The sequence below is a fragment of the Helicoverpa armigera genome, chromosome 7, assembly GCF_030705265.1.
Source record: "Helicoverpa armigera isolate CAAS_96S chromosome 7, ASM3070526v1, whole genome shotgun sequence".
NCBI classification, from domain to species: domain Eukaryota; kingdom Metazoa; phylum Arthropoda; class Insecta; order Lepidoptera; family Noctuidae; genus Helicoverpa; species Helicoverpa armigera.
This window is the reverse complement of record NC_087126.1, coordinates 6271844-6299771: the sequence shown is the minus strand read 5'-3', so window position 1 is coordinate 6299771 and position 27928 is coordinate 6271844. Positions and strand designations below refer to the sequence as shown.

Genomic DNA, 27928 nt, shown 5'->3' with positions numbered 1-27928 from the left:
ATCACAATGAAAATGCAAGATATCTTTGGCACACATGTATTTTATGTACAAATTAATACCCACCAGTCCTTTTAAAGGACCGACAGACTAGTATGGGTCCATCTACAAATAAAATATCTAAAAATATCTCACTACTTGTCCACTGGCCGCTTTGTGTATGGCAGTGATGAGGCGGATATTCGCGATCAGCAGGTAACTAGTTGAATTGATTGGGTAAGTATAGGCGGCGCGGCGGTTCCGAGCGGTTTCGACCGCGCGGCAGCCACGGACGGCGGCCCGAGGCGCCGGCGCGCCCGCGTCGCGACACGTTCACGTGGAGTCCACCACTTCGAAATCGTCTTTGGTGCCGTCATAAACGTGAGGCACGTTCTACACTGATCATTATGGATAAGTCAACTACGTCATTTCCTAAGAAGAAGTCGGTAGAAACTATATTGGCTCGAGTCCTCCAGCGTGATGCGAGTCGTGCAGTCACGTTGCGGTTGACTTCGTCAGCGTTCTCTCGCAGGGATCCTCGTAGGAAGAGTATGTCGAGTACGGTCGGCGTGGTCTGCGCCATCGCCGAGAACAGCGGCGAGCGCGCCGTCGGCTGCGGTGATGCGGCGATGGCACCGTCTAAGTACTGTAGCAGCACCGTCGGACTGTTCGTGTTGGCCCACAGGTGAGGAAGAATGGGCCACAGCCAGGAGTTTTCTGTAAATGCCAAATACAATTAAATTACATAGATTTATACTGAATAACAAGAAGGCACAATTATTTTATTAGTGATTTAAATTCTTGAATTGGATATGATTGCGTTATTGAAAAACATGCTTTATCATTATTTACTAATTTAATTAAGAAGATATTGAAGTTGAATTATTTTAAATTATCATAACTATCTGGTAATAAGAGTCGTTAGTAAATTGATAAGGAAATAAATTAATTTAATTCCACTAACTGATATTACGTTCTGTAAGAGTTCAGATTATAATAATATGTGTAGATAATAATGTCAAATGTTACAAATAACATCACGCCATGAATGTTTGAGGTAAACAAGAAGCTTAGTGAGTAAAGTTAAATATAATACTAACGTAATACTATGGAGTTATCAACATAGCTGAACAATAGTCGCTTGTTGGCGTTGATCAGCGTCTGCAGAGTGGGGCCTCTGGTGCCTACACCAGTGCCGAACTCGTTGGCTGGGGCCAAGTGGGGGCCCAGTTCTCTTTGCACTATTTCAAGAAGTCCTGCGTGAACACTCCATATAGGTGCCCCGTCAGGTTGGTAGAAACCAACGGGAAAGTGATGGGCATCCAAGAATACGACCTGGAATCACGGAATTAGGGCCTTAATACCTTTCTAGAATAATGTAGCATTTAATATAATGTACAAATGGATGTTTTTTATTTTATCATATCGAGTTGTCCTATGTGCTCAAAACCACAGAAAAGTTTTAGTTCCAGATTATTTACTTGTGTTACAGCTGCCCAAGAACCACCATTACAATATAATTTAATACGAATACATATTTTGATTTTTGATTTTTAGGCTTCTAGGATAATATAAAATGTTTAACTTACCTCCTTAGTAACGTCAAGGAATTTCCTTATTTCTTTAAGAAGTGGAACTAATGGACGGACTCTAATTAAGTTATGATTCAGCCAGTATCTGAAATTATAAAAAAATCTAATTAGCGCGAAAAGTAAAAGGAACATTTCAATTTTCCTATACCTAATAATTTCCCTTCATTTGACAGCAAAGAAACTTCTGGCTTACTTGTGTAAGCAATCGAAGTAGCCATGCGAGACCATTGAGCACCTGACCGTTTAATGTTTATTTGGTATTTAGAACAATAGGTTTACAGCCACATAATTTGCATTGACTTCTGTTACATAAGTTACACGCAACTACAAGCGCGCTTCAATTGACAGAAGAAGGCGTGAACTATGTTTATTGTCAATGCTGTGACACTTTCTTTGCGTGTCTTTGCCACGACTGTCCTGAGGGGTTCAACGCAACGATCCGATGACTCGGTCAAGTATTGCTTGAGCTTGGCCATTTAGCACATCGAGACTATTCCAGATCTTCAAGAGCACTCTAGCCGTCGGTCTCGGTTGTAATACAAACACATGTGGTTACTGTCATGGACCAATTGACTCCCGAAACTCGAGAGACATAAGTACCTATAAGATATGGGATATCAGTGTTGAGCGCTTCAGATGTTTTTGGATAGAAGAGACTAGAGTCTTCTCTCTGTTATGTAAGTATCATCTGGTATATAATAAAGTACAGCACTAGGAACATAGAAAGTATACCTGTCTTCCTCATTTTGGTAGAATTCGTAGTAAGCAATTCTGAAGTCGAAGTATCTGATGCCGTGTACGAGTTGACCCCAGATGGATCGGTCCTGGCACAACACGAAGCTATCCCTCGAGACGGAACTGATCTCTGTGTTGAACTTCCAGGCTCCTGCATTGTGGGTCCCTGCTATCGCTAGCTCACCGATGCGGAGGTTGTTAATTTTGGACCTGAAGTTCGAAAAATATAAAATAGACTTATAGAGCTAGGAGTGTTGGTTTTGGCATAGATTCAAACTAATATATAATTTATCCTATTTTAATATGGGTGCGGTGTGGTGGTATTTCACAATATGAGGTTTAAGAACACTGCAGACTAAACTATCTGCCAACAGTTTAGCCTACGCGAACTCTATCAGTACTATTTTGTATCGGTATTCCTGAAATCGGTGTAGCAGTAACATGAGAACAATTAGAACAAATACAAATAAAGCGATCTTACCCGAGGTCTTCCATCCACGTAGGCTGTATTTTCAAACAATTGTAAGTTTGTATTTCATGTAAGTCTCCGGCTCCCGCCCACGGCCAGAGGCAGTGGGGCCCTTTAGAGCCCGCGCCTGCATCCCAACCCGCCGGTAGGGTTCCGTGACCAAGAGACATGTTGGTGACTACATGACCTTCCATAGACGACACGGGATACACTGATAGCGCGCTGAGCCATGATTGTGGTCTCTCATCAAACAGACCAATCTGCAAATAGGAAAGAGTGAAAGTTACAATACAGATTAAACCCTTCCTATAAACACGTAACAAATAAGTGAATAATGGAAAGTTCTAGCTACGTTCCACTGCTCCATAATTTTACCACAAGCAATAATAAAATATTATGAAATAGAATGCAGGAATTTAATAACGAGATAATTTTGATTGGTCGTTGCAGTCGATGGCTAAAGCGTGATACATGACCGTTGATTTCCTGCCTCACATTCACACGCAATTGTATTTGATATGTGGATATGATCATTCATCGGCAGGTGACATGTAAGCGAATACACTTCCACTATTATTATATTTCGTAACGTAGTATTTGAAGGAGTAGTCAATGACGCAGTGAACAAAATTGATAGTCACCGGACGGGGCGTCACGTCCGTGTCATTGTCATACTTGTTACGCAAAAGATGATTTGTAGAAATGAATTTTGTATTGGTAAGTAATGTAACAACTCTTTTATGGGTAACTTTAACAATGAAAGTTCACAAAGTAGCAAACCATTGATGGCGTCTGCGTGTTTGACCGTAATTACGGTTTCTAGGCAGACATAATGGTGGTGGAGCATTTCGCCATAATAATCTTCTTTTTGAAGAACTGCTAAATAAAGTTTAGTTCCTAATTCTATCTCACTAACAGAACAAAGCGGGGAATAATAAAGTGGGTGTTACACTGAACGGGCAACGACTTTATTAGTGTCAATTTACTGAGTCAGATTTGTTATTTATCGTTACCAAACAAAGGGTGGTTTGTTCAGAAACTCTAAATAAGGTGTCAATTATCATTAAGAAGTTTAAGTGAATCAACGATGATCTTATTTCTGTTCAAGTCCTTAAACAAATTGTTTGGAGTTTAAGACTAAAACTAATTGTAATTGCTTTAGTTCGTATCGTAGGTTTTGATATGTACGTGGTTCGTATTGATCCTCAAGATTTCGAAATAATCAAGACCAGATCAATGGTTTAATTGAAAATTCATATTTTTTTATTGTTTTGTGATTGAGATGACACTATAATGTTATGAATGTAATGTAAGCTTTACATGAATGTCCACAGATTTTAGCCCACATCACGGGGGAATAAAAATAAATCTAGTCTTCAGATGTTTGTCATAGAATTATTGTAACGTTATAATAATAATAAATAATAAAATATGTTTATTTCTCCCAATAATACAAATGCCGTTCATTTTAACAATATTAATGTAAGGAAGGGAGACATGAGCCCATACTAAGTAAAAAACTTGTGACATGGGTCTCCTGGCCTCCTTGACCCGAACAAGTATGTTGGTTCTAACAAAATAAAGAACAGTTAGTTTGGGAGTGAGCTAGATGAGTGAGTTATGGAAGTGAAAATGTTTTGGGGTGTGTGTGATTGTGCGTGCGTGTGAGTGTGAGTGTGTTGTGTTTGTGATTGTGTGTGGATGTTAGATATCTTTGTGCGTGTTAAGTAGTTCCTCTGTTTCCTCATACTTAAGAGTAAGAAGCCATTTGATCACTTTTTTCTTACATTCTAGAGTTGTATTTGAGTAGATTGAAAGTTTTCTATTAATATAGTTATATAAACGTGCACCTTTAAAAAAGAAATATTTATTGCTGAAGGCTGTTCTGGCTGGTTCTGTAGGGCATATTTGATACTTACGACGCTGAGACAACGTTGGGTTACTTGGGTTAAATAGAAGAAGCCTATGTTGCCTAAGAACAACGGAAAGAACATACAGTTGCCTAACTGTTAGTACCTCAGCTAGTTCATAGAGTTCCGAGGTAGAGAAAAGCCTTGGTTTAAATAAACTAATTTTTAATATAAGTCTTTGGGCCCTCTCTAATTCTATTAGGTGGCTCTTAGCTGCTCCACCCCAGGAAGAAATGCAGTAGGCAGTTATGTGAACTGTAACCATAAATGTAACAGTATAAAAATAGCAATGTAATGTTATTACTTGTTTAGGTAAAGAGAAGCAGCCGTTGAAGTCCCAGTTGAGTTCCACGGCATCCAAAAGAGTCACGCCTGCGTTCATGCGCACCTCAGGCGAATGAACCGTCACCCATACTCTGCCGCAATGTGACTTCTCCAAAATCTGATGCTCTGAAGCTGAAAGTAAATATGTGAATGTCTTAAAAGCTGTATGTAAACTGTTAAGTAATAATTTTAGGGTATTATTTACAACAAATATGTAACCATTTTGTACCTCTCGCATTCCGTTTTTACCATACAAGTAAAATTAGTTAATATTTGCGTCAGTGGTATTTTGTATCGGATCGTCGATAAACAGTTATCATGATATCTGAATAAGTAGTGACGTGATTTCAGCTTATAAATTGAGATAAGCTGATTATTTAAATCTAGGTAGGTATAATAATTATGTAAACTAAAAGATTTATTCTTACTTAAGTACCGTTTTTCAGTTTTTTAGAATTGATGAAATACTTATGTTTATTTGTTATATATTACAGCCATAACCAGTTAAGACGTAGATACAATTTTGTTAGTAACGGGTTATTGCCCGACTGTTAATGTTAATTATTCATATGTTTAATATTTTTGCAATTTACATAGCGTGCCTCCAAGCTAGTGTCACCAGTGACCCTTTGGAACCTTACAGTTTACGTACATACACGTTTAAGGGTCCGTATGATCCGGCTCGGTTTTACGACCGGTAAGACAACGGGTGACTCCTTCTGTGGCACTAGTGACACTGAAAACGTTACATGCTTGTTAAAGAGGTGTAGCGAAAGTAATCGATGTGCTGCGAGGAATGGCAATGATGTGTCTGAAATAAGATTTGAGATAAGCGGATTATGAAATAGTGTCTGTATAAAATTGCAGCTTTTGACCGATGTCGCGATGTAGTTGGTTGCTGAAATGTCAATTGTGTCGTGAAATTTCCATAAGCGCGAAAAGAAACTACTTAGTTATCAGCTAGGTTTAGTTTAACAATTCCACTCTCTAAAAGAGAATCAAAACCGTGATCGAAACCAAGAACAAAATTGGGATGATTATCTAAGCAAGAATAAAATTGATTGCACTGGTAAGGCGAATTAAAGTGAAAAGATAACATCTGTTTTAAAGGCATTTTAAGTATTACCTACATGAGAACCTAATCTTCAGATCAGTGTTCTAGATTGTTCAAAAGCAACAACGTACATAAATTCATTGTCCAGACAAAACACTATGTGGACTGAAGTCACGCAAAATAGTGCGTGTCCTTAAATTAGAGCCACACGCATTAATTGACACTGAAACCGGTATATCGATCATTAATAATGTATCAAACACGGAAAACAATGAAAATTATAGTGTTCCGCGAGTTCCAGCGAAGTTAAGTAACACGAGGCTAATGACATAATTGCACAGGCCATGTGTGTCGAGGCATATTTATTAACTATGTGTTTAGTAAGTCCATCGCGTGGTCCTCCGGATGCGTCTGCTTATGTAACTTGTACTACTGTTTTTGTGGCTGGACGAACCGATGTTGCAATGTAATGCTGCTTAGCCTTTTGAAAGACAATACTTTTTTTGCTGAGAGCAATGCTATTGGCCTTAAAGTTGAACTTCGTTTTTTTCTCAGTTTCCAATTTCAAATCCATTTCTCTGTTTAAAATAATTTGGGAAGAAGGGACATTCGTATTAGTTTTCTTCAAACAAATGATGCTTTACTGTATGAACATTTACCAAGAATACGGTTCAAGTAGTCTAAATATTATTTTTCCTGAAATTCTCATTTCAATTGATTTACTTAGAAGTTGATACTGAAGTAAGTACTGCCAAGCACGTTATGAGAGAAAACCGTTATGTAAGATAAATAAGATGAGAATTTCGGCTTGATACAGATTTGATCAGATTTAAATATTGGGAGCAGTACAAGATGATACAGTATTTTATTTATGAACCTTCAGATCATCCGGCCAGGGTTTTAAGTGCAATTTGAGATATGTATGTATTTAAGGTTAAGGCCAAATACGATATCAGTCAATAATTATATTCTTATTCATCGTTATGGAAGAAAGCAGGTTTTCTTGTTTTTGTGATTTCGCTACCGATATCGGAAAATTGCTGCCTACTTTGGTTTCTGAAATTCATTCGAATCGTGAGTGGAAATGCGAGCCGCGCCAAATTGGTTATTATACGTAATACTGGAAAGGAAATTAAGTATTATCTTATCTTATCTCAAAATAACATCTTGTCTAGTTTGTTATGAAAAGATTTACATTAATTAAAAACACATCAATCTGTATTTGTCATGTTTTGATAAAATCGGGGTTTTTAGTAATTTATGACGCTGTAAGAATTATTTACTTGTTTTGTTGAAATAATTAGGTACCTAAGCAAATCACTATAGCATCTTGTGATTGTATTTGCTTTCCGATTGCGCGTTCATTTGATAAAGTAGGCAAGTAAGACGAGGGTACAAAGCCCTTAGCTCGAAAAACAGATTTTGTTCCAATTCATTCCATGTATTCGGCGAAATCAGAGCACTCTGCCATGAATTGATTTGTTTGATTCGATTTATAGCTGGCGCCTGTATTAGAAGGTAAAGCTATGAATCAAATAAAACAAGCATGATGTTCGTTTTAAGATTAATGGCCGTCAATTAGCAAGTTAAGATCAGAGCTGTGATGTCAGACAAAAGAAGATCAAGGTTTGCATGATAAGTTTCAAGCTTGCAAAATCAGATACTTACTGAAAATAATATTACATTGTCTTCATCTTAACTAAATGAAAATTCGGTGTTATTTTTATTTGGTATAAATAGAAATAATACGAATAAAGTAAGAGCGTGCGCCAAAACATGAAAACGGCGTTGTAAAAAAACATTGAGAATCTAGGTTGCGAATAATTGGCTTATTTACTGTAATTGCTTATTAAGTTTTTATGGCCTAAAGCCTGACTTATAGCAATTTCATAAGGTGGTTGTGTGTGATCCGTGAAGGCCGAACGGATGGATGCTAGCAGCTTTGAGCATGTGATCTGTATGTAGGAGACTAAGCAATAGCTCTAAAGGGCTAAGAAGTAAGAATGGTCCATCTCTTAACCGTTTTAGGACTTTCTTCTGTTTGGATGTTTGCCTTCGGGTAAAAACAAATTTTTCAATTGTTCGGCGAATATTAGCTACAAATTTGGTACACTAATTAAATACACTTTTTGATAAACAAGATTACAATTTTAATTGTTGTTTTATAATACTTAATGGTGAAAATATACTTACAAAGACTAGTGTTACAGATTATCTCTTTCCGGACGTATTTAGAATAAAATGATGCTGTACAGATTTAATCTATTTTATTACGTAAATAAGTAACAACTCGGAAATAATTTATCTTATGTAAGGCAGATAATTGAGAGTCTGAAGCAATATGAATCTTTTTAGTGTTTGATGTTGTTGTTATTATTTTATCATTATAAGAATGGTGTGCAAATTAAATTATATTTTTAATATTTTTTTTCGGTTTCATTTATATTTATTTGCTTGCTTTGCTTTTAATTGCTAGTTGTTTACTTCATAACTAATTCATAAAACATATTTTTAAAATAATGTTATATGGTTTTCTGTGAACATTTTTTAAATTAATCTACTCACTGATACTTGTGAATGTTGTGTTACGTAAAAAATATTTGAGAGATAAGCGATTAGGTCCTTATATTCTATTTATCACAAAGCCAAAATCATATTTGTCCTCAAAAAATATTTAAAAAAGACTTTTTTTATTCTTGAATCACTGTGCTACGAGCGTGCATAAAAACTCAGACACGTGACAGAATTTCAATCACTAAAATGAGACTTGTTATGAAAACATAAAAACTCACGTCCAATAGTGGCCCCGAGCGCTGTGGCGGCGAGCGCGACCACGGCGTACCACGACACAACCATTTCGCAGTGCGACTCCCGCGCCACTGAACTACGACCACATCGAGTTCTTGCGATACAATTGACGGCTGCGCAGGAGACGTGCCATACGCCAAACTCCACGGCACAACCTGATTGTTAAGCATAGCTTGACTCATTCCTGCCCGCACCACTAAAATTCGCACACACTCCCGCGCTAATGGACTGTGTTCAATCAAATTCTCTCGTGGGGCCACAACAGCCATGGAGTAGGTAGACGTTAATGGTAGTGCGGGCTTCCGACAGTTCCCTCATTTCCGATCGGGTATCGCGTGCTTCGACGCAAGAGCCTGCGTTTTGGACCACGTGCAGCTCGCCGGATGTCGCTGATCAGCTCACAAAACGGCTTAAAACAGATTTGTTTCATTGATCGAATGCAATTCAGAACCTCTTCACACTTTTTAAATCATTGAATTGAGTGTGCTGTTTCTTCTCGTATGGATGCCTGTTGATAAGTACAGTTTTGTATCAACATTGTCGAAGCGAATTGATGTACTTAAGTTATGCATACAGTGAACCCTCGTGCGTATAGGTACAATGAAGTGTACTTATTACATTTTTAGAACACCGATCCAGATTTAATTTAAAGTTAAATCGGTTTGACCCAGCTGGGCTCCATCAGGCGTTGGCCTGCGTCTTTTCAACGTTATTAGAGAGTGCAAAAGGTTCAAACAATTTCCTTTCCTCACAAAGTGATTAAATTATGAAATATTTGTTCCCCAACTTTGGGAAATACACAAAAGACCGTAACTTTCTTTAGTAAATCTGAAGTCATCTAAGTTTGGTAAAGAACTGAAATCCAATCTTCAAGTAACCGTGAGATTAATATTATTTGTTACTTTTCTTTAGTTTAACCAAGTATTTGGTATTGATGTGTTGCTATTATTTTGCTCATATTTTAGCTAGGTACTGGTGTAGGAACTTTGCTCTTATAAAAACAATGTATGTGTATGTATGTGGTAATAGTCTGTCTGTGCTACAAGTACAACTATTGGACTTTGAGGTCCTTGGGTCGATGTACCAAACTGAAGTATTAATTAATGACTCCTAAGTGAGGTTTTCCAATAATTTTGCTGTAGCCGAATGTGGGTCTATTCACCAATTCTTGTGTAAGCATGCCGTATCTCATAAATGTAAGAATATATTCTAATCAGCTTATATCAGATTATAGTACTTACGTATGCTAGTCCATTGATGTAATTAATTGTTTTAATCTCTAGATAAGTACTTAATGTTTAAAATCACAACATGAAGGTTAAGGTCACTTTTGTTGTCAAGTGATAAAGTTATGATCTGGGTAGTTAAATTAACAAAAACAAGTGAAATAACAACAACTTCACTCAATAAGGGGAATTCCTGGAAAGCTGAAATGAAGAATGGACATAGTTTTTTATAAACAATGAGTCGATTTAAGTAATTGATTTTCATTATTTAGGTATCTATATTCAAAGCTAGACTTCAAGTTTCCACTGATAAAAAAATGCTACAATAATGTACAGACCTACCAGATACCTAGAAGATAGAAGCTTAAAATAATAAATAACTATAATTTGTTCTATGTACCTAAACGAAAGTTAAGTAAAACTTGTAAGTGTAATTTTAAAGGTAAAATTTGTAAAGGCAAGTTATGTGATACAATGTGTTGTGTATAAGTTATATAGTTAATTATCTAGATTTTAGTTAAATTGCTGCAAGGGAACAAGGTAATGTAGGTATAACTAGGATAAGGATGCATATCTGTAACAGTACACATTTTGCAATACATAAATAACTATTTGAAAGTAACGAAATAATTATAATTATTAATTTTTGTCCTGTTGACGACAAGGAAGAACTAGCAAATGATAGGAGACAAACTATAGATTTTCATAAGTATAGCTGTAGGTTTAAGTAATGACAGTTTCTAGAAATTATACGGGTTTATGGCACGGAAAACTGACATGTGATTACAAGGTTAGAAATTATAGTTCTTACATGTTTCATGGAAACTGTAGTAGTTGACATTGCGAGGTACTTTCCTAAAAGAAAAGAGTAAATATATAGTTAACTGTTGCTGCTACCGTACCAAAAAGTGTGCGCAGTGTAAAATAAATAAATTAACCTATTGCGTCTAGGGCGGATCCACCGTTGTGGGCACGATGGGCATGCCCACAACCTTATTAGACTTGTGACATCACACTTTTTCGGTTTTTTGAAATCGATAGGCTGATGATAACACTAGGGAACAGAATAAGACTTTTTTGTTGCATTTAATTTTATGACTGCTGTTTACTAATAAATTCGAGGTCACCATATTTTTTTTCTAACAGCTTTAGATTTTGAGGTACTTTTGTGTCCCAAAACTCAAAAAAATTCGCGCTCGCTACGCTCGCGGCTTCTTCACTTTGAGGTGGTTTAAGTCCAATGTCGAAAACGTTAGATTAGTAATTCAGTTAAAATTGAAAGTAGAAAAGGATAGCACCCCCATAACGCCCTCTTTCAGCACTTTCTGGTTAAGAAGAAGCGGTGAAGAACGAAACAAACTTCCCAGCAACGCAGCTGTCTATTACAATAAAATTATTATTATTTACAGTTACATTTTTTTAGTTGTTTTGGTACTGTTTTGTACCAAAACTCAAAAAAATTTCGCGCTCCCTACGCTCGCGGTTTTTCCACTTAGCAGTAGCTTCTTTTTTACTTGTTTGGGTGATTTCGTGTCCCAAGACTCCAAAATTATGCGCTCGCTACGCTCACAGCTTCTTAATTTCACAGTACTTTTTCTACCTCTATAATTTCTATAGGTATATTTGTGGCACAGAACTCAAAAATTTCGCGCTCGCTCCGCTCGCGCAACTTTATACGGTTTTATACCACGTCTTCGCTTTTGGTTCTATAACTTGGTAACTACGACGAAATCTTAAAATGTTCTGGCTTGCTACGCTCGCGCACAAAACAAAACTACTCACAATCTTTCCATACGTTCTTTAGTAATGATTGCACCCGGTAGGTACATAAGCTAGAGACGGAACTGATAGTGAGCATACATAATATGCGTTTAGACATACTTACTAAAAAAAAAAATACGTCAAATATCGTTACTCGCGTTTTTAGCATTATTAGATTGGTTCGTAATTTTATTTTGTCGTCTTTTTTTTTGGGGTGCTCAATAGGTAGCAGCGCTGAGTGCCACCCGATGCTATGCCGCCACTGGTAATAGTTGAGAAGTGCACCAAATGCGTCAAACCCTTCCTATATAGGCTTACTGACTACTAGAAGTTATTGATTGAAATAGGTTTGGATCGAAACGGACAATTTATTTTTATCGGGTCCTACTTCCTCATAAGTTTATTTTCATTCGTAGCCGCTTCTAGTTCCGATTTTCTAGTAGCTGTGACCACAACCTTTTTTGAGGGCTGGATCCGCGCTTGGCGTCTATGTTATTAATAAGTTGTTGATGCCATGACCTATCTCTGAAGTAAATTCCCTTACAGACACTACGTCACGTTATACGCATCTAGGTATAGCTGTCAATATAAACAAGAACGTATATTATTGATAAAGCAATGCTTGTAACGTTTCATCAATCTCGTCGGAATTGTCGACCAACAAAAGGTCAATTAGCGCACATGAGACATCTGATATCAGGGTAGTAATAAAAAGTTGGTTCAACTTTGTAACCTGTATCCCTATCTAGTGTAAGAGGTCTTGCAGTTTTTACACCGCGAGTTAATTAGTACCTTCAAGGCGTCAGTTTGTTATCACTTTCCTGTTTTATTTATTTATTTATACAGCATGGAAGACTTACAGCAAAGTAAAATACAATGTAATTTTGAATGGTAATCGGACAGCCAAGTCCTCACGTTTAACACTAGAGTATAAAAAATAACCATGAACTACGGTTTAGAAAAATAAATAATAAAAATTACCAAGGAACAGTACTTACTACTTATATAATAAAAGCATGCATAATATGTGATTACTATGTGATTACTCCACATTGTTGTTTCTGAAAAACTCAAGACTTAGGCGCCTCCTGGCTGTGACTATACTAGTATTAAACACATCAATATCATGCTGTTTACATAGCCTATTTACACAAGCAATATTAAATATTTGCTTACAACCACAATTGATGGTTGTTCTTAGAAACTGCAACAGTCAAGCACTTCGTTGCACCAGAGTAGAGGTACGTAATATATTCATTGCACGTTTAAGTGAACATATAAACATCAGGAGTTTATGAGGTGGCCTCATCATTACTTTGTGTTATTTTTGTAACGCCAGCTATATTATATCCCATACTTATATGAAACCGACAAACCTTCATTAAGGTCTATTCATTCACTTTAGCCAAGTTATCCAAAAAGTTCATTCGCTCACTGCCAGAGCAAAGGTTTGTTAACTAAGTATGTCTGCGCCCGTAACTGCGATAAGTTTATTTAGTTTTGATTTAATATTAAATTAATCTATTTTGATTGCATTAATTGAGTCTTTCACCGTCTAGTCGTTTTATGATAGAAGATAATTCATTTGGAAGAGACATGCACAAACAAAATTCTCTAATATTTATAGCTTTGATATCTGATTTAATGCCACGGCTAGACTTATGACCCTTTATTTGAAGTTTTAGACTGAAGTTATCACGTAGCGTAATCTTATTGCTGTACAATGTCAGCAATTTATTAACGTTTGATAGAATAATGGAAAAATAGATTTTATATTGCTTTGTAAAACAACTTAAATAAAAAATACTTTGGTTATCCTCAGCTTAAAGATGAGATAAAAGTCTGTTTTCTATTAAAATGTTGTGATTTATTAAATTAGTTTTTCTATTCATTATTAGTAAATAGCTACACCAATTTATAAGAACACTAAATGCGACATTGGTTATTGTTGATCAAACAGCTTTCTCTAAATTCATAAAGTTTTCGATGGCTTTAGCTTGATTTTCTCGTCGCTCGTCACTGCCTGAAGACGCGATTGACGGAGCCCTACTGGGATTGCGAAGAACTGGCTTCTGCAGTTGGAAGAAGTTCAGGGATGCCTTCAATTCCTTTATAAAGACTTCCTTGTGAGTGACCTGGAAGAATATGTACAGTCAAATAAAATGTAGCTAATGTTTTTTTGTGGCTATTTTGTGGGTAAACATCATAAAAGAGCAGTGTTTCTTCTCTCCACTAACTTTCTTTTTCTAAGACATAGTAAGAGAGACGGATAATATTTTAGGAAGCGCGTTCTTTTACGCACGTAACTGAAAAAAATAAATAAACATGTTGTATCACCTCGGTACCTATATGTATATAGGTAAACATACCGGGTATATAGATATTCAACATGTTATCTTATTGTGATGAATATCTTATTGAGATAGTGATTATAATTTGCGAAGGTACACTGATTACCTGATACCTTGTTGTGGACTGTTATTTTTTGTTTCAGAGACAAACAAGTTTATCTATTATGTAGCTTACCTAAATACAAAACAACGCACCTGTTCCCGCACGACAATGTTGCGGACCTCGTTCATGAACTCGATGGCTGTTATAAAGAGGCAGAAGACTAGCCCCACCACTAGAACCACGAATGCTCCCATCAGATTCTCCATTTCTAAATCACCTTCAATGTCGTTTTCGTCAACCGTTGGCTGAAATCAAGTAATTTTTGAATCAAAATGTTAAATATCAATCATTAATGTAAAACCTAAAAAGTCTAGAGAGAAGCCTTGAACATGATATTACAAGTTTCTTACAAGAACAACCCTAATTTTGGCTATAAAAGCAATATTGGAAGAATCTATTTCCAAGTCATAGGTTTTTTGTTATCAGTAATAACGGTCAAAATACATTATTCGTTTTCTTAGTATTCGGAAAAAGTAAGACGAAGAAAAAAGTATGAATTGTAATGTTAGAATAACTGAAGTCTCCATACTTCACATTTCTGCGCTCCGTATTTTTCGTGCCACCATTTATTTTTAATTTTGTCTAACGTAGTCAATTCTTTTAGTCTTAAAATGGCTCTGTTTATATCAGTTCTGAATGGTGAATCTGGAAAATAATTATTTTCATGTTAAAAATTCTCTCTTATATTCCCTGAAATGAATGCTTTATATTCAGCTTTTGTGAGCCTAGATTAGTTAAAAGCTATACTCACTAGCAGGCATTGCTATTCCATAATCTTTGCTATCCAATTCGCCACCAACTTTCTTCAATTTGCAGTTCCTTTTTAATTTGTACTCTATGGTACTGGACTCCATAAAGAAGGCGTACGTGTTTTTACTCTTCAGAACTCTTTCTTCTCCTTCGTCATTACTGGTTACTAAGACAGCTGGATTGGCATTCATAGTCTCGTACATGTGTCGGTATGTTTTGTCCTTAGAAGCCTGGTGAAGAGATAAGTGCATTAAATAATAAGAAAAAGATTTCGACGAACTGAGAACTTCCTCTTTTTGGGAAGTCGTAAAAATATTGAAAAGTTTATTTTCATTTGGCGTTTCTAATCACGAGAAAAGAGATATATTTTAATGAATGACATATGTTTTTTGACAACATTTCGGTAACAGTATCCAACCATGTTTAGCATTCCAGGTATATTTTTCTCACCTTAAAAAATTCAAGTGTAGATCCTCCAACAATGGCTCCGTAACGAATCTTAGTTTGTTTTGCCAAATCATCGACGCTGTTGATCGGTTCGTTTTCTAACGCTGACGTCATAGAAGCCGACAGCTGGGCGATGTATGTCTGACATACGATCACTGCGAAGAACCACCACATACCACAGACCCAGCGGGTGCCGATTGCTCTGGAAAAATTAAAAGAAATATTATAAATGCGATGGTTTTTAAGGATATATGGATGTATGTGTGTATATAAGTATGTCTGTATGTTTGTAAATCTTTATCGTTAACACTGCTGGTCGGATTCTAGCGCTAATATGAAATTTAGCGGAAGAACGAATTGGCAATTTTTATCCATGTGCGGGAAGAAGTTGAATCGAAACGCGGTAGCAAACTCGGGCAGAAGCTAGTAGCTTATATACCTATATTTTGAAAAGAAAATAATTATTGGAATTAGGTAACGAGGATTCTATGAGGTTCATTAAAGCATATTGATCGAAAAGATTAAAGAACGGCGCAACAAAATTACTTGGGCAAGATGTCGCATCCTTGCGTCATGATGGAGCCCATAGTAAGCCAGGCGCAATTCTTAAACGTCCATATATTTTCTAGCTCCTCTGGGTCCTTTTCACAGGGTTCTGGGTTTTCCCAATCAGCTGGCGATATTCTGAAAAAAAATAGAACATTGAACCATCATATTTTCATCAATTTTGACTATGAAAGTGAATAAAATGAAATATTTATAAAAAACTTGTTTTTCGATTGTTTCGAATGGTTTTCATAAATGAAATGTTACCTGGCACAAATGAAAAGGACGATAGAAACAACACAATAAGCGGTGGCCGTGTGCATCCAGACCTCAAAAGTGTATGGATTTAGGAAAGAAAACATTCCTGGCTGGACTTTACGATCCTGTGTGTATAGGATACTAATTCCAAGAGACATGAAAGGTACTGAAAAGTCAACTACTTTTTTCCTTTCTTCTGTTATGGTTAAGTCACATACTGCCAAATCAGCTTTCTGAAACGACATTATAATCATTTTGTCATTGACCTACTTATCTGGTTATATTGTACGAACTATGTAATCGAATTACTATTCATTACGTACTTTATCCAATAGGTATCCTACAAGCCCAGTCCATGTGTGTGTAGTTGGATCTACTTTACCATATTCCATGTCGTAATCATGAATAAATCTGTAAGTATAGTTATACTTTTCTTCCCTCAATATTCGGAATATGTTATCGACTAGGTCGACGGAGAAACCCTCGAATCTGTCGTCATCTTTACATTCTGTTTTTTCACATTTTTCTTTGAATGAGAAATAAGGTTTTGCTCGACGGGATATTACCTATGAAAATAAACAGAGCATATAACTATCCTGGCACCTAAATTATGGTTAAATAGTATACAATTGTTAAAAGATATTCTTTTCATGAATGGAAAATGATGTAAAATCCAATAACAATGTAGCAAATACTTTCTAAATACTTACAACAAATTCCTTACTAGACTGTTGGTTCGCAGCACTACTGTCCAGACGTTTGGTTTCATTGATCATGCCTGTGGCCGACTCCCACCTACCTATGGTCTGTCTGTCTCTAATGTGTATTTCATTTATATACAGAACGTAGTTTATTCTCCGACCTCTTTGGTCAAATTCTACATTACCCGTGACGCCGTAGGATTGAGTCTGAAAATACATTTAGTTGAATTTAATAAAGCTGAACATAAGGTTGATTATTTTAACCAAAAGGTTCAGAGAAAATATTGATACAAACGCATTTTGTTCGTTTTGCAATTATTTATTTTTCGTCCTTCATACGTCTGACTGTCGTTTATGATTATTTTCACCTATTCTTTATTTGAACAGAATGCAAACAAAACACAATCACCTTAAACCAGATTAATTGTTTTCTTTCTGGTGTTTCTTTTCTAACTTCAAAACGGATTAGATTTAGAATTAGAACATTAAAATCTGGAGTAGTGTACCTTCAATATTTTCTGCTGATACGCAGCACCATGAGCCCACGGTTCCTCATCGCCGGTACAGCTGAAGACAGGGGGCTGAGCTATGTCTTTCACATCCAGCGCCTTTACTAGGTGACTCGCAACATCGTCCATTATTAATGAATCGAGCTGTTAGGAAAGAATAGTTGGTTATTCTTGCTTCTATTTTATAAAGTAATGTAATATTACTTTTTTAAAAGTCTATAAGAAATCTTAAAGTTTTTTGGTGTGATAACAAAGATAGGCACGGTTCGCCGGTTATGATAGGAGGTTGGACCAGACAGCGACCGCTGCTCTGGTTCACAAAGGGCTCCAAAATGCACCTATGTTAGGTGAGAAAAATAGTTACCAGACAATAATTATGAAATAACATCTTATGATTTACTAAATGCAACCAGTATACCAGAAGGTAACGTTAGCTACGTTAACAACATTAAATTCATTTACTATTAACAAAGTCAATTACAAGTTATTACATATACAAGCAATTACCTAAAATATTCAATTAGAATTCTGTAAAAAAAATATTATAAATAAAAAAGCAAGGGCTGCAAAAAAGAAACTAATAAGACAAAAATAAAGCTTCTCACTTTGAACTGCACCACGGACGGCGACTCCTCATTAGACCGCCAGTTGCCCACTCTGGTCGCCAGGTAATGTCCCCCATCCTTCAGCTTGTCATATTGAGTGATGCTCAACCACGTTATGTTCGATGGCATTTTTATCAGACTCTCAGCTACCGTCGACGTGTCCATGGAAACTAGGACAAAGTGCTGGAAAGAGCATGTGTCATAAAGACAGATTAAACAAATAAATTTTAGTTTTTACCTACCTAAAATTTTTTGTTCTTAGTTTAGTAGTTATTTTTAGAACCTAAATTGTCGAAACTTATATTGTAAAAAGTTTTATTTTCATTGTTTTCAAGTAAATGCTCCAAAACTACAAAACGGTTTAGGAAATTCTGTATCCTCTAAACATTCTTTAATTTATTCGGAGATTACTTCTATAAGGAACGAAGCTGATCCCCTTGACACGGATAAATAAATAAAACGGATAAAGAAATAATAGAAATAGGTATAAGGACTTTTTAAATAGAATTTCGAAGATGATTCCAGGAATTCTTATGCCTATCGAAAGCTACTAGAAATTTAGGTAGACGTAGGAGTATAACATTGAATTCTATTTAATTAAAAAGGATTGAAGGACTTTATTTCTAGCACACCTTTGACCTTTAAGATCAACATTTTATTAGATTTAACTAAGACATTGGTATTAAATTATTCAACAAAATTCATACCTGATATTCGCTGACTAACTTCGCATTGTCAGCTTCACCCAGGTAACGCAAAATACGATCTGAATGACAATCGAGTAGGAAGCGGCTTACTTGAAATTTTCTTAACGCCTTGAAAATCTGAATCAAAAATACGAGTATAATAAAATCTAGGTACTTTTTTATGATCTATTGATTTCATTTATTACTGTGGCTTACAATTAATACAAATTGTAATCACTTACTCTTCGATTATCGCCCTTCGGATCCAGTTTATACATAAAGATTTGTGACTGCAACGATACTTCAGCGAGAATTTTTTGTACTCTCAGCAACCCTGAAAACACGAACTATTCATAGAAATTATGTTTCCTTAATTTAATTATTTATATATTTTTAGAAGTGACGTGTTTTCTTATAACTGTTACGGCCTTTGTATCGTCCCACTGTTGGGCACAGGCCTCCTCTCACGCGGAGAAGGATTGAGCATTTCACCACGCTTGCTCAATGCGGGTTGGTGATTTCAGACTATATATTCCTATTTAGACTGTATAGTTTTCTCATAAACCTCAAGAAAAATCTTTGTCTTTGTATCTCATGTCTGTTTTCGAAAGCCAGACGTACTCGTCCATTGCTACATGTGAAAGATCATTAAATGCACTCCACGTCTAAGCTGGTTTATTCTGATAGCACTAAGTTATTCACATCATATCTTTAGCAATTAGGAAGATAGGTATACATAAGGTTACCTATCTATTTTGAAAAGTATTTCTGTTGGTTTTAAGTTATAAGACTTCAGTAAAAACTGATTAAAACTTAAGGAACAGATTAAGGTACAGAAATACATTGTAATAAAGATGAACAACACCCAAGTATCAAGATATTCTGCGTTTATATTTCCCATAACTTTTTATTATTATTTTGGTAGTCGTTAAGTTAGCTTTAAATATACTCTGAAACCAAAAATTAAGACTCGTTTCTCTTTCAGTGGTCTTTAAAAACTTTCAAATATAATATTATTTTTAGTACCTACCAAAGTTATCTTCATAAAGAGCAGCAAAACCTCCCCATTTGTAATACTGCAGAAGCTTTCCATAAGCTAATGCGATTTCCTCGGAATCAGGATAAAAGTTTATGGAAATCTTTTTGAATGGTATCTCTGATTCCTCGTCTTCGCCCTCCTCTTGTGCAGTTGTTTCCTCATTTAGCTCCAAGTCGGGATCCATCGACTGCCACGTGGCTTGAATGTGCGGTATGTTCGCAATAGCGCACTGGTCTCGAATAGCACCGTCTGTTATTGGATTTTGTGGACCAAATACTGCCACCGCTTGTATCGCATTGTTTGAACATACTGCAATTGAAACAAGAACGTCTGTACTGCTTGTGCAAATAAAATCAATAGAATAATGTTTGTGCAATCTCTTTACGAGCTTTGGCGTAGGATTATATATAGGAAAGCTTCGCTCATTTTGAAATGAAATGAGTGCTTGAGATCTGGGAATTGTACTGTATAAAGATTTCATTATAAGATAATACGTACTTGACAAATACAAAGTATGGTACAAAGCTTTCAAAGAAAACTCACTGAAATATTAAGTATTAAATTATAAGAAGCCCGTGGGTACGAATAATTTTGTACTACATTTAACAGGAAAGCATTTTTATGAAAATAAAGCGAAATACAAAATCGGAAAACAGATGCAGAAAAAAATATGTAGATACAAACTTTTCCAACGAATAATAAAAATAATGCCAGGGTGTTGTTCTATATTAACAATTTTTACTTACATTCTCTCCAGACGGAATAGCTGTCAGTTCTCCTTGGCTGCAGGGTGGCCGGTCTGATCGTCACCTCTTGGACATGGACATGGTTTAAACTGTCGTTGAAAGCCGCCATCTGAATCGTGGCGTCCTTCTCAAATATACCCACTGCAAGTATATGGAATATATTGAAAGAAGGTACCTACCTACATTTATCGTTTTTTTAGAAAAAAATCTGCTGTACAAAGTAGCATAAAGCAGAAAAAGTTACTTGTTTATTGACAAACTTCAAACACAAAAAAGGGAAAATTTATCACTTAAAGCTCGGCACGAAATATGATGAACAACCAAGATAGGTCCTGATAAGGTTCCGAAATAGTTCAGTTGTCCTTGTTTATTATTAAACACATTTGTTTATTAGAAAATACTCACCTATTTGATACGAAATTTCGGTCATTTCCGTGTATACAAATTGCGGAGTACATTTTTGAACACAAAGTAATAACACCAGTAAATACCAACACATGGCGAAAAAACTTTAATGTGAATGCATAGTTTACTTCATAAAAACTGTTTCACGATAATTTGTGGGCGCACCGCTTAGCGAATGAACGTCTGGATAGCAGTTCACTCAAATAAAATTAACTTCTTCCAGAGTTATGAACAAATGGAGACGGCAACGTAGCGAAAAAGAAAAAGTTTTTGTTTAGTTCTTTTCGCAGGACGAACGTTATATTTGGATGTGGTATCTGCAGTTATGACTAGACATTTGAATATGTTTGCTAGTTCCGTCAATTAGGTCATGATTCAAATATTTCCTCCTATTCCACATCAGTCAAGTTTGGACTCGATACTCTGAAGTCAGACGACAGAGGCGACAACGCCATGGCGACGCGTGATGGCACACGTGACCTAAAACTGCTTTCCAAAAATACTTCAGACAGCGGTGAGGCGGCCGGCGCGCCGCATGCCGCCCAAACAACATATTGTATTCATAAACCAACACCAGCTTCCACAATGATTACTTTGAAAGCTTTTATTATTGCCATCTCAATGGTATGCTCGTTCATACACAATTCCCATGCGCTCCGATTGACCGCTTTCCCCATAGGTACGTGAATATTTAAATAAGTGTGTCACAAACAACTTTGTCAACATTGAGTTGTGTATGTTTTCAGGGGGCCTGTTTAACCGAGAGACGTTGCCGAGTTCTCTACAGGTGTTTAGCAACATGATCGAGGCAAACAGAATGACGACGTATCATGGACGATCCTTAGTCTCGAAGGTAGTTGACAGCTATTCCACTTCTCTAGAACGTAAGTTATACACCATGTTTCTTAACCTTTTAGCTAAGTTCTTCCGATATCAAGGACCATATTTATATTAAACTGTTGTTTCAGTGTGTCCATTTACTTCAGAGGACAGGGGAATTGTGGCTTTAATAGATGCTCGTCCAACTTACGGCATCTGCGACATTACTTGTTTGCTGTGTAACAGATTAAATGTAAGTCAATCATTTTTACAAAAGGGTTTCACTAAATCTTTTAGTGTAACTTTAACTATACTTTGAATAATGTAACTTTTTCAACATTTCAGATAACCCATTTGTCTTTGGGATGGGAGCCTACAGACACTCAATCGGAAGATTTTTTCTCATTCGCGTATTATCCACCACCAGAAATGATATCAAAAGCTTACGCAACACTCATCAAAGACTTAGGTTTTGATAAGTTCACAATCCTGTACGAAGATGACGGCAGTAAGTTCCATGATTTAATTTAAAATTATGAACGTGAATATTTTTTTAAACGCAATTCAATATAATCAGTATAATGGAATTTGGCAGTCTATTCATTTCCGTTGGTAGATCACCATAAAAGCCGAGGTGAATTTAGTAGATTTAGGGAAGCGCGTTTTCTATAAATTTTACTGGTCGTAAATGTATTCCTTGCAATATGCAATGAACGTTTTGCTGTAGCACAGCACGTAATTTTCTAAGAAATGTAAGAAATTTGGAATGTAGACCAAAACTCTTTATATTCCATTCCTTGTAATATTATTGTATCATAATTATCTAATTTCATTGTTTTCAGGTTTTATACGTTTGCAGCAAGTAATAAATACATGGCCGACTACAATGGAACCAATTTTATTCAGGAAGTTGGATCCCTACGGTGACAATCGTGAAACTTTCAAATACATATTCAAAGTGGCAAGAATGAGCTACCATGTACTAGACTGTAATATAACGAACATTCATAAATATATGAATGAAATAGTTCAAGTTGAAAATGCCACGGAATTTCAGGTATGAATTGCGAATAATGGTGAACGCACGTTTATCAAAGCTCAAGGCGGGAAACGTGCCGAATGAAATGAATTTTATAATATTTATTATTTTTCTCTTTAATATTTATTATAATTTATTATTATTTCATATAATCTTATGAAATTTTTATTTGCTCACGTCGAATAGGTTGAATCGTCCGAATCTGGAAGCACTCTACTTTCAGCAACGATTTCTTCCTCTCTTGACTTCAATTCATTCGGTTCTATTGGATCCAATAACCCTCTAAAGAATCACATAACCCTTTCTCAAAAGAATAGGGGTTGATTGCTTATATGATACGTCTATTCTTTTTCAGAGTTTTATACTAACAAACCTAGACGCATACAGCCTTGATTTTAAAGCCATTGATGACCTCATGGCGAACGTTTCCACACTACACCTGACGACACCGAGCGAGGCTACATGGAAAGACAAAGGAATGCTGGGAGCTAGGGCATTCGGGGTATTTTGCACTTTTTGTAAATTTTTAACGTACTTTTTTAAACTTAAAAAGTGCTCATCTCGGATATTGAATTATATTTTCTCCATATTTCGCCAGAAACGATCAGTTTGACATAAATTGACTTGTCGGTTTCATTTTAGCTCGAAACAGCTTTAGCAGCCGATGCTTTGAGTCACTTAGAAAAGGCAATAAGAAGCCTTCAATTGACCACTGACAATCTCCCAGACCCACCGCCTCTTTGCCAAAAATCTACTCGATCAGAATATGAAGAAAGTGCATGGCCGTTGGGATATGATCTTCGCGAAGCTCTTATCAAGGTAACACATACATTTAAAAATCTCTAATGAATAAACATATACATTTTTGAAACTTAAAATTTTACTTCATCTGCAAGTATAAACCAAAGCACAACTTTATTGGAATTCGAAATAATTTTAAATCTCCGTTGCTTTTATTTCAGACAACAACCAAAGGTTTTTCAGGACACATTGAGTTTGATTCAGAGGGCAGAAGGACCAATTTTATGTTGCACTATTCTAAATTGGATAAGGAGAGCCAGTTTGTATATGCAGGGGATTGGGATTATAAGACAAATGTTATCACTAAGAAAGATCACGTCGATGATAGATCACTGGCTTTGAAACCGGGCTCAAAAATACGGGTAAAATAAATCATATACCAGTATATTACAAAAATGTACAATTTATATTCGCCGATTACATTGATGATTTTATTTAGGTGGTGACCAAAACGGGGAGTCCATATTTTTCTGTAGTTGACACACCCGAAGGAAAAGTATATCGGGGCTACTGTGTGGACCTCATAGATGCGATATTTAAATACATTAAAGAAACCAGGAAAGAACATTTTGAATATGAGTTCTATATAGCTCCAGGAAATGAATACGGTAACCAGATAGAAGGTACTAATAAGTGGACGGGAATAATTGGAGAATTGATGGATCATGTAAGTTGATTCCCTTGATTACTTTTGTCCCTTAAGGTGAAGAGTCATAATGCTACTCGTATATCAGATAGTATATGTAAATAGTCATATAGACTTTAAAATAATGGTTTGAATACAATAAATATGCACACATATTTTTTTTCAGAAAGCACATTTAGGCATATGTGATTTAACGATTACCTCCGAAAGGAATTCTGTACTGGACTTTTCCATTCCATTCATGACTTTGGGTATCAGTTTGTTGTTCAGAGAAGAGGATCCTGAAGCTCCAGATAGATTCTCATTTATCAAACCTTTGTCGTTAGACGTTTGGCTGTATCTTGCGACTACGTATGTGATTGTGTCATTTGTGTTGCTGGTTTGTGCAAGGTTGGTATAATCATCTTTATTAGGACTAGGATTCATTAAATACTATCATCTTTATCCTTTATTATTTAAGTTATAGTAACTAACTGTAAATTGAAAGTAGTAAAAGAATGTAAGAAAGTTCCAAGTGAGATTTATTTTTATTTCACAGCAATTCTACTACAGTGAAAGAATTTTCTGCTAGCTACATATTGTTTGTGTAAAGTTTTTCTACGTATTTTGCCAATTAAATACATGTGTCATTACAACGTTGGAAACAATAACTATTTTTTATTTGTATTTACAGAATGAGCCAAGATGACTGGGTGAATCCACATCCATGTAACCAAAATCCTGAAAATCTGGAAAATATATGGAGTCTGTATAATTGCATGTGGCTTACAATGGGTTCTATTATGACTCAGGGATGTGATATTTTACCTAGGTAAGATTTTTTAAAGTAAATTAGGTACTCTTCATCCATGCAAAGATACACCAAGCTAAGCGGTGCTTAACCTTTCGTTCGATTGACTATTTAGCTACAAGCTCCACGATTGTCGTTGATAAAATCAGTATATAGTATATATTAATGACTTTGTTTAAATTGCAATTTCTCGATATCTATTTAACCAGGGCAGCAGGTTCTCGATGGATAGCAGGCGTGTGGTGGTTCTTCGCTCTGATCGTAACCGCATCGTATACTGCCAACATGTCCACTTTCCTTAGTAACAGTCGCCGAAGCAACGTCATCAATGATGTCAAGGAATTGTCGGAGCAGAACAAGATTTCTTACGGAGCGGTATACAACGGTTCTACTTACAGGTTTTTCCAGGTAAATAAATCTTACTAGTATTGTTAGAATTTTTGTTTGCTAGTTTGTTTACCCTAAAGGCTCCGGAACTACGAAAGCTATTTGGAAAATAATTTCGCTGTTGTCAAGCTACACTATCCCCGGATGACGTAGGTAGTATTATATCTGGGTACACGTAAAAATTTCCAGAGACGAAATGGAAACAATGAGAAACAGCCAATTGAATATATTTTACTATTTTTTAGACTTCAAATGATACAGTGTACTCAAAAATTTGGTCGGTAATGAATGCCGCAAAGCCTACCGTATTCACGACCAGTAACCTTGAGGGTAAAGATCGTGTCACCAGAAGTAATGGGAAGTACGCGTTCTTCATGGAATCAACCTCTATTGAATATTACATCAAGCGAAATTGCACGTTGAAAATGTTGGGCTCTAAATTGGATTCTAAGGAATACGGAATCGCTATGCCAAAGAGTAAGTTTAAAGTAAAAACTTTATGAATATTTTTTACTACTGTTCTTTTTGGGACGGTTTTCGGACTAACCTGATGATAGTACTAAAAGTTTTAGAAGCTTTTTCCACTTTTACGATAAACACATAGTTGTCAGTTCTTGCTTCTCAACTATTGCTAGTAAACATAATCAGCCTAACACATGGTAGCAACCGGATAAGATGTTTGGTGTTCTGACACTTAACAACGAGCCTTTCAATAACAATAAACTAAAAGTATAATGTTAAAACATTTTCAGATTATGGATTCAAAGGAAAGATTGATCACGCAATTCTGTCATTACAAGAATTAGGCGAGCTTGAGAAACTTAAAAAGAAATGGTGGGAAGATGAAGATAATCAAGAACATTGCGAGGTTTGATTCCGTTTACTTTATTTTTTTATTTATTTATTTATATTTTTACAATAATGATAAAATAATATCCTAGTAAAAAAAACATAAATATATACTTTTGCAAAAGGGCTTACAATATGCTTCATCTGATGTATTAAATCTTTTCAAGTAGCTATAAGAATGTTCTCGATATATATTTTTTCACATAAATTACTTTCGTGTGAAAAATTATTTCAGTTATTCATATTATATTTCAGAAAATAGTCAAAGAAGAGGATGACAATGGTTCTCTTCAGATGAAGAATACGAGTGGTATCTTTTTAGTACTTGGAACAGGGGGGATCCTAGGTCTTATTGTGGCTATCATAGACTTTATGTTCCATGCTCGACAGATCAGTGTCAAAGAAAAGGTAACAAACCAATTTTACAGTAGTAAAATGCATAAATGTAGTACGTTGTGCGCACTATAAACCTTTCTATGTCCATGATACGAATACAAGTTTTAAATAAATGTATTCACGGAAACCATATTGCTAATTTTTTTTAACTGAAATGAATATGCAAAAGTCTGTTTCCTTTTAAAGGTTTTATTATTTATTAATATGTGATAAAATAAAAACTAAAAATAAATAACAAATAAAAAAAATACAAGACTTATTTCACTTGACGTTGATTACAGGTGACGTTCAAAGAGGCGCTGTCCAGCGAATGGCACGCATCCCTCAATCCCCGTGAGCTGCACAAGCCGACCGCCCCCCCGCGCTCCGCGCCCCCCTCCACCGCCAGCCCCTCCCCGCAGCGCGAGCGCTCACAGTCACGAGCCGTATCTGTGCTCAGAGCAGCCTCTTCTTTTATTAATTTTGATGAGATTTATTGATTAACATCATTATTTATGTTACGATGCGGGCACAATCTATGGAGATTTCGTAATTTGTTGCTGGAATAATCAGGCGTCTAAAGACAAAAAATGTTCTTTACTCTCAAAACTATTGTGTGATTGATGCTAAGCAAGTTACTAATCGGTGGGAGCACTTTGAAATCAACTAGCATCAACATACATTTTGAATTACACGTGCTCGTATTTTTAACCCACGCCAAGCAAGCTCCACTCTGTTTGTGCCTTGCCCAGATTTCTAAATCATACGCATATACGAGTATTTATCATCATCATACATACAATTATGAGTATAAGGAACATTTACGGTGTGAGACGTTTGATTGTTCCAAAAGCAAATTTCGAAATCTGCCTAAATTGGAACAGCGAGAATAGCGAACACCTAAGAGGGTTTTGAGAGGGTTTCATTACATCGACAGGGAGCGTGAATTAGCGACGTATAATTGATTGGCCCTAAGTGTGTTAAGTAACAGTGCTAATCTAGTTAATTATTAATTAATTTGTGGGTGTATATCAGGCGGAAGCTGTATTAGTTACATTGTTATTAGTGTTCGAGATCGTTATAACAGCTGTTATCTAAATAACTTAGTCGCACGTGTAAACAATAAAACAAACCTCATTGTTATTATCATATTTATTTTTAATATCTAAAGTTATTACCTAAGCAATAAATAAGCTCGTAACAAATGTCTTGCACATTGTA

General features: G+C 35.9%; 3 protein-coding genes across 4 annotated transcripts; 1 reads left to right on the top strand and 2 right to left on the bottom strand.

Moving 5' to 3' along the window:
• Positions 1–22: 22 nt before the first annotated feature.
• Positions 23–9013, bottom strand: LOC110381257 (uncharacterized). Of its 2 annotated transcripts, XM_021341530.3 has the most exons (8): positions 8853–8931; positions 5659–5742; positions 4987–5138; positions 2785–3032; positions 2301–2513; positions 1566–1653; positions 1077–1311; positions 23–693 (listed from the first exon to the last, which is right to left on the bottom strand). In XM_021341530.3, the coding sequence occupies exons 1-8, from the start codon at positions 8914–8916 to the stop codon at positions 350–352; spliced, it is 1428 nt and encodes a 475-aa protein (XP_021197205.3). In that variant the 5' UTR covers positions 8917–8931; the 3' UTR covers positions 23–349. The 2 variants fall into 2 exon arrangements, with proteins under 2 accessions (XP_021197205.3, XP_021197206.3); XM_021341531.3 differs by lacking the exon at positions 5659–5742 and having other exon boundaries at positions 8853–9013.
• Positions 9014–13700: 4687 nt separating this feature from the next.
• Positions 13701–21327, bottom strand: LOC110381276 (glutamate receptor ionotropic, kainate 2). The gene is made up of 16 exons (XM_021341570.3): positions 21002–21327; positions 20597–20737; positions 19842–20159; positions 19054–19145; positions 18833–18949; positions 18126–18308; positions 17518–17664; positions 17021–17218; positions 16634–16876; positions 16320–16543; positions 16053–16190; positions 15510–15708; positions 15061–15289; positions 14839–14954; positions 14402–14554; positions 13701–13990 (listed from the first exon to the last, which is right to left on the bottom strand). Exons 1-16 carry the CDS (start codon positions 21093–21095, stop codon positions 13808–13810), a joined length of 2775 nt encoding a protein of 924 aa, XP_021197245.3. The 5' UTR covers positions 21096–21327; the 3' UTR covers positions 13701–13807.
• Positions 21328–21490: 163 nt separating this feature from the next.
• LOC110381266 (glutamate receptor ionotropic, kainate 2) lies at positions 21491–27924 on the top strand. Its single transcript, XM_049847730.2, has 16 exons — positions 21491–21680; positions 21748–21885; positions 21970–22073; positions 22166–22328; positions 22663–22877; positions 23215–23361; positions 23502–23678; positions 23822–24022; positions 24100–24327; positions 24473–24696; positions 24980–25117; positions 25306–25504; positions 25729–25960; positions 26236–26351; positions 26588–26740; positions 27010–27924. Exons 1-16 carry the CDS (start codon positions 21587–21589, stop codon positions 27205–27207), a joined length of 2727 nt encoding a protein of 908 aa, XP_049703687.1. The 5' UTR covers positions 21491–21586; the 3' UTR covers positions 27208–27924.
• The last annotated feature ends 4 nt before the right edge of the window (positions 27925–27928 follow it).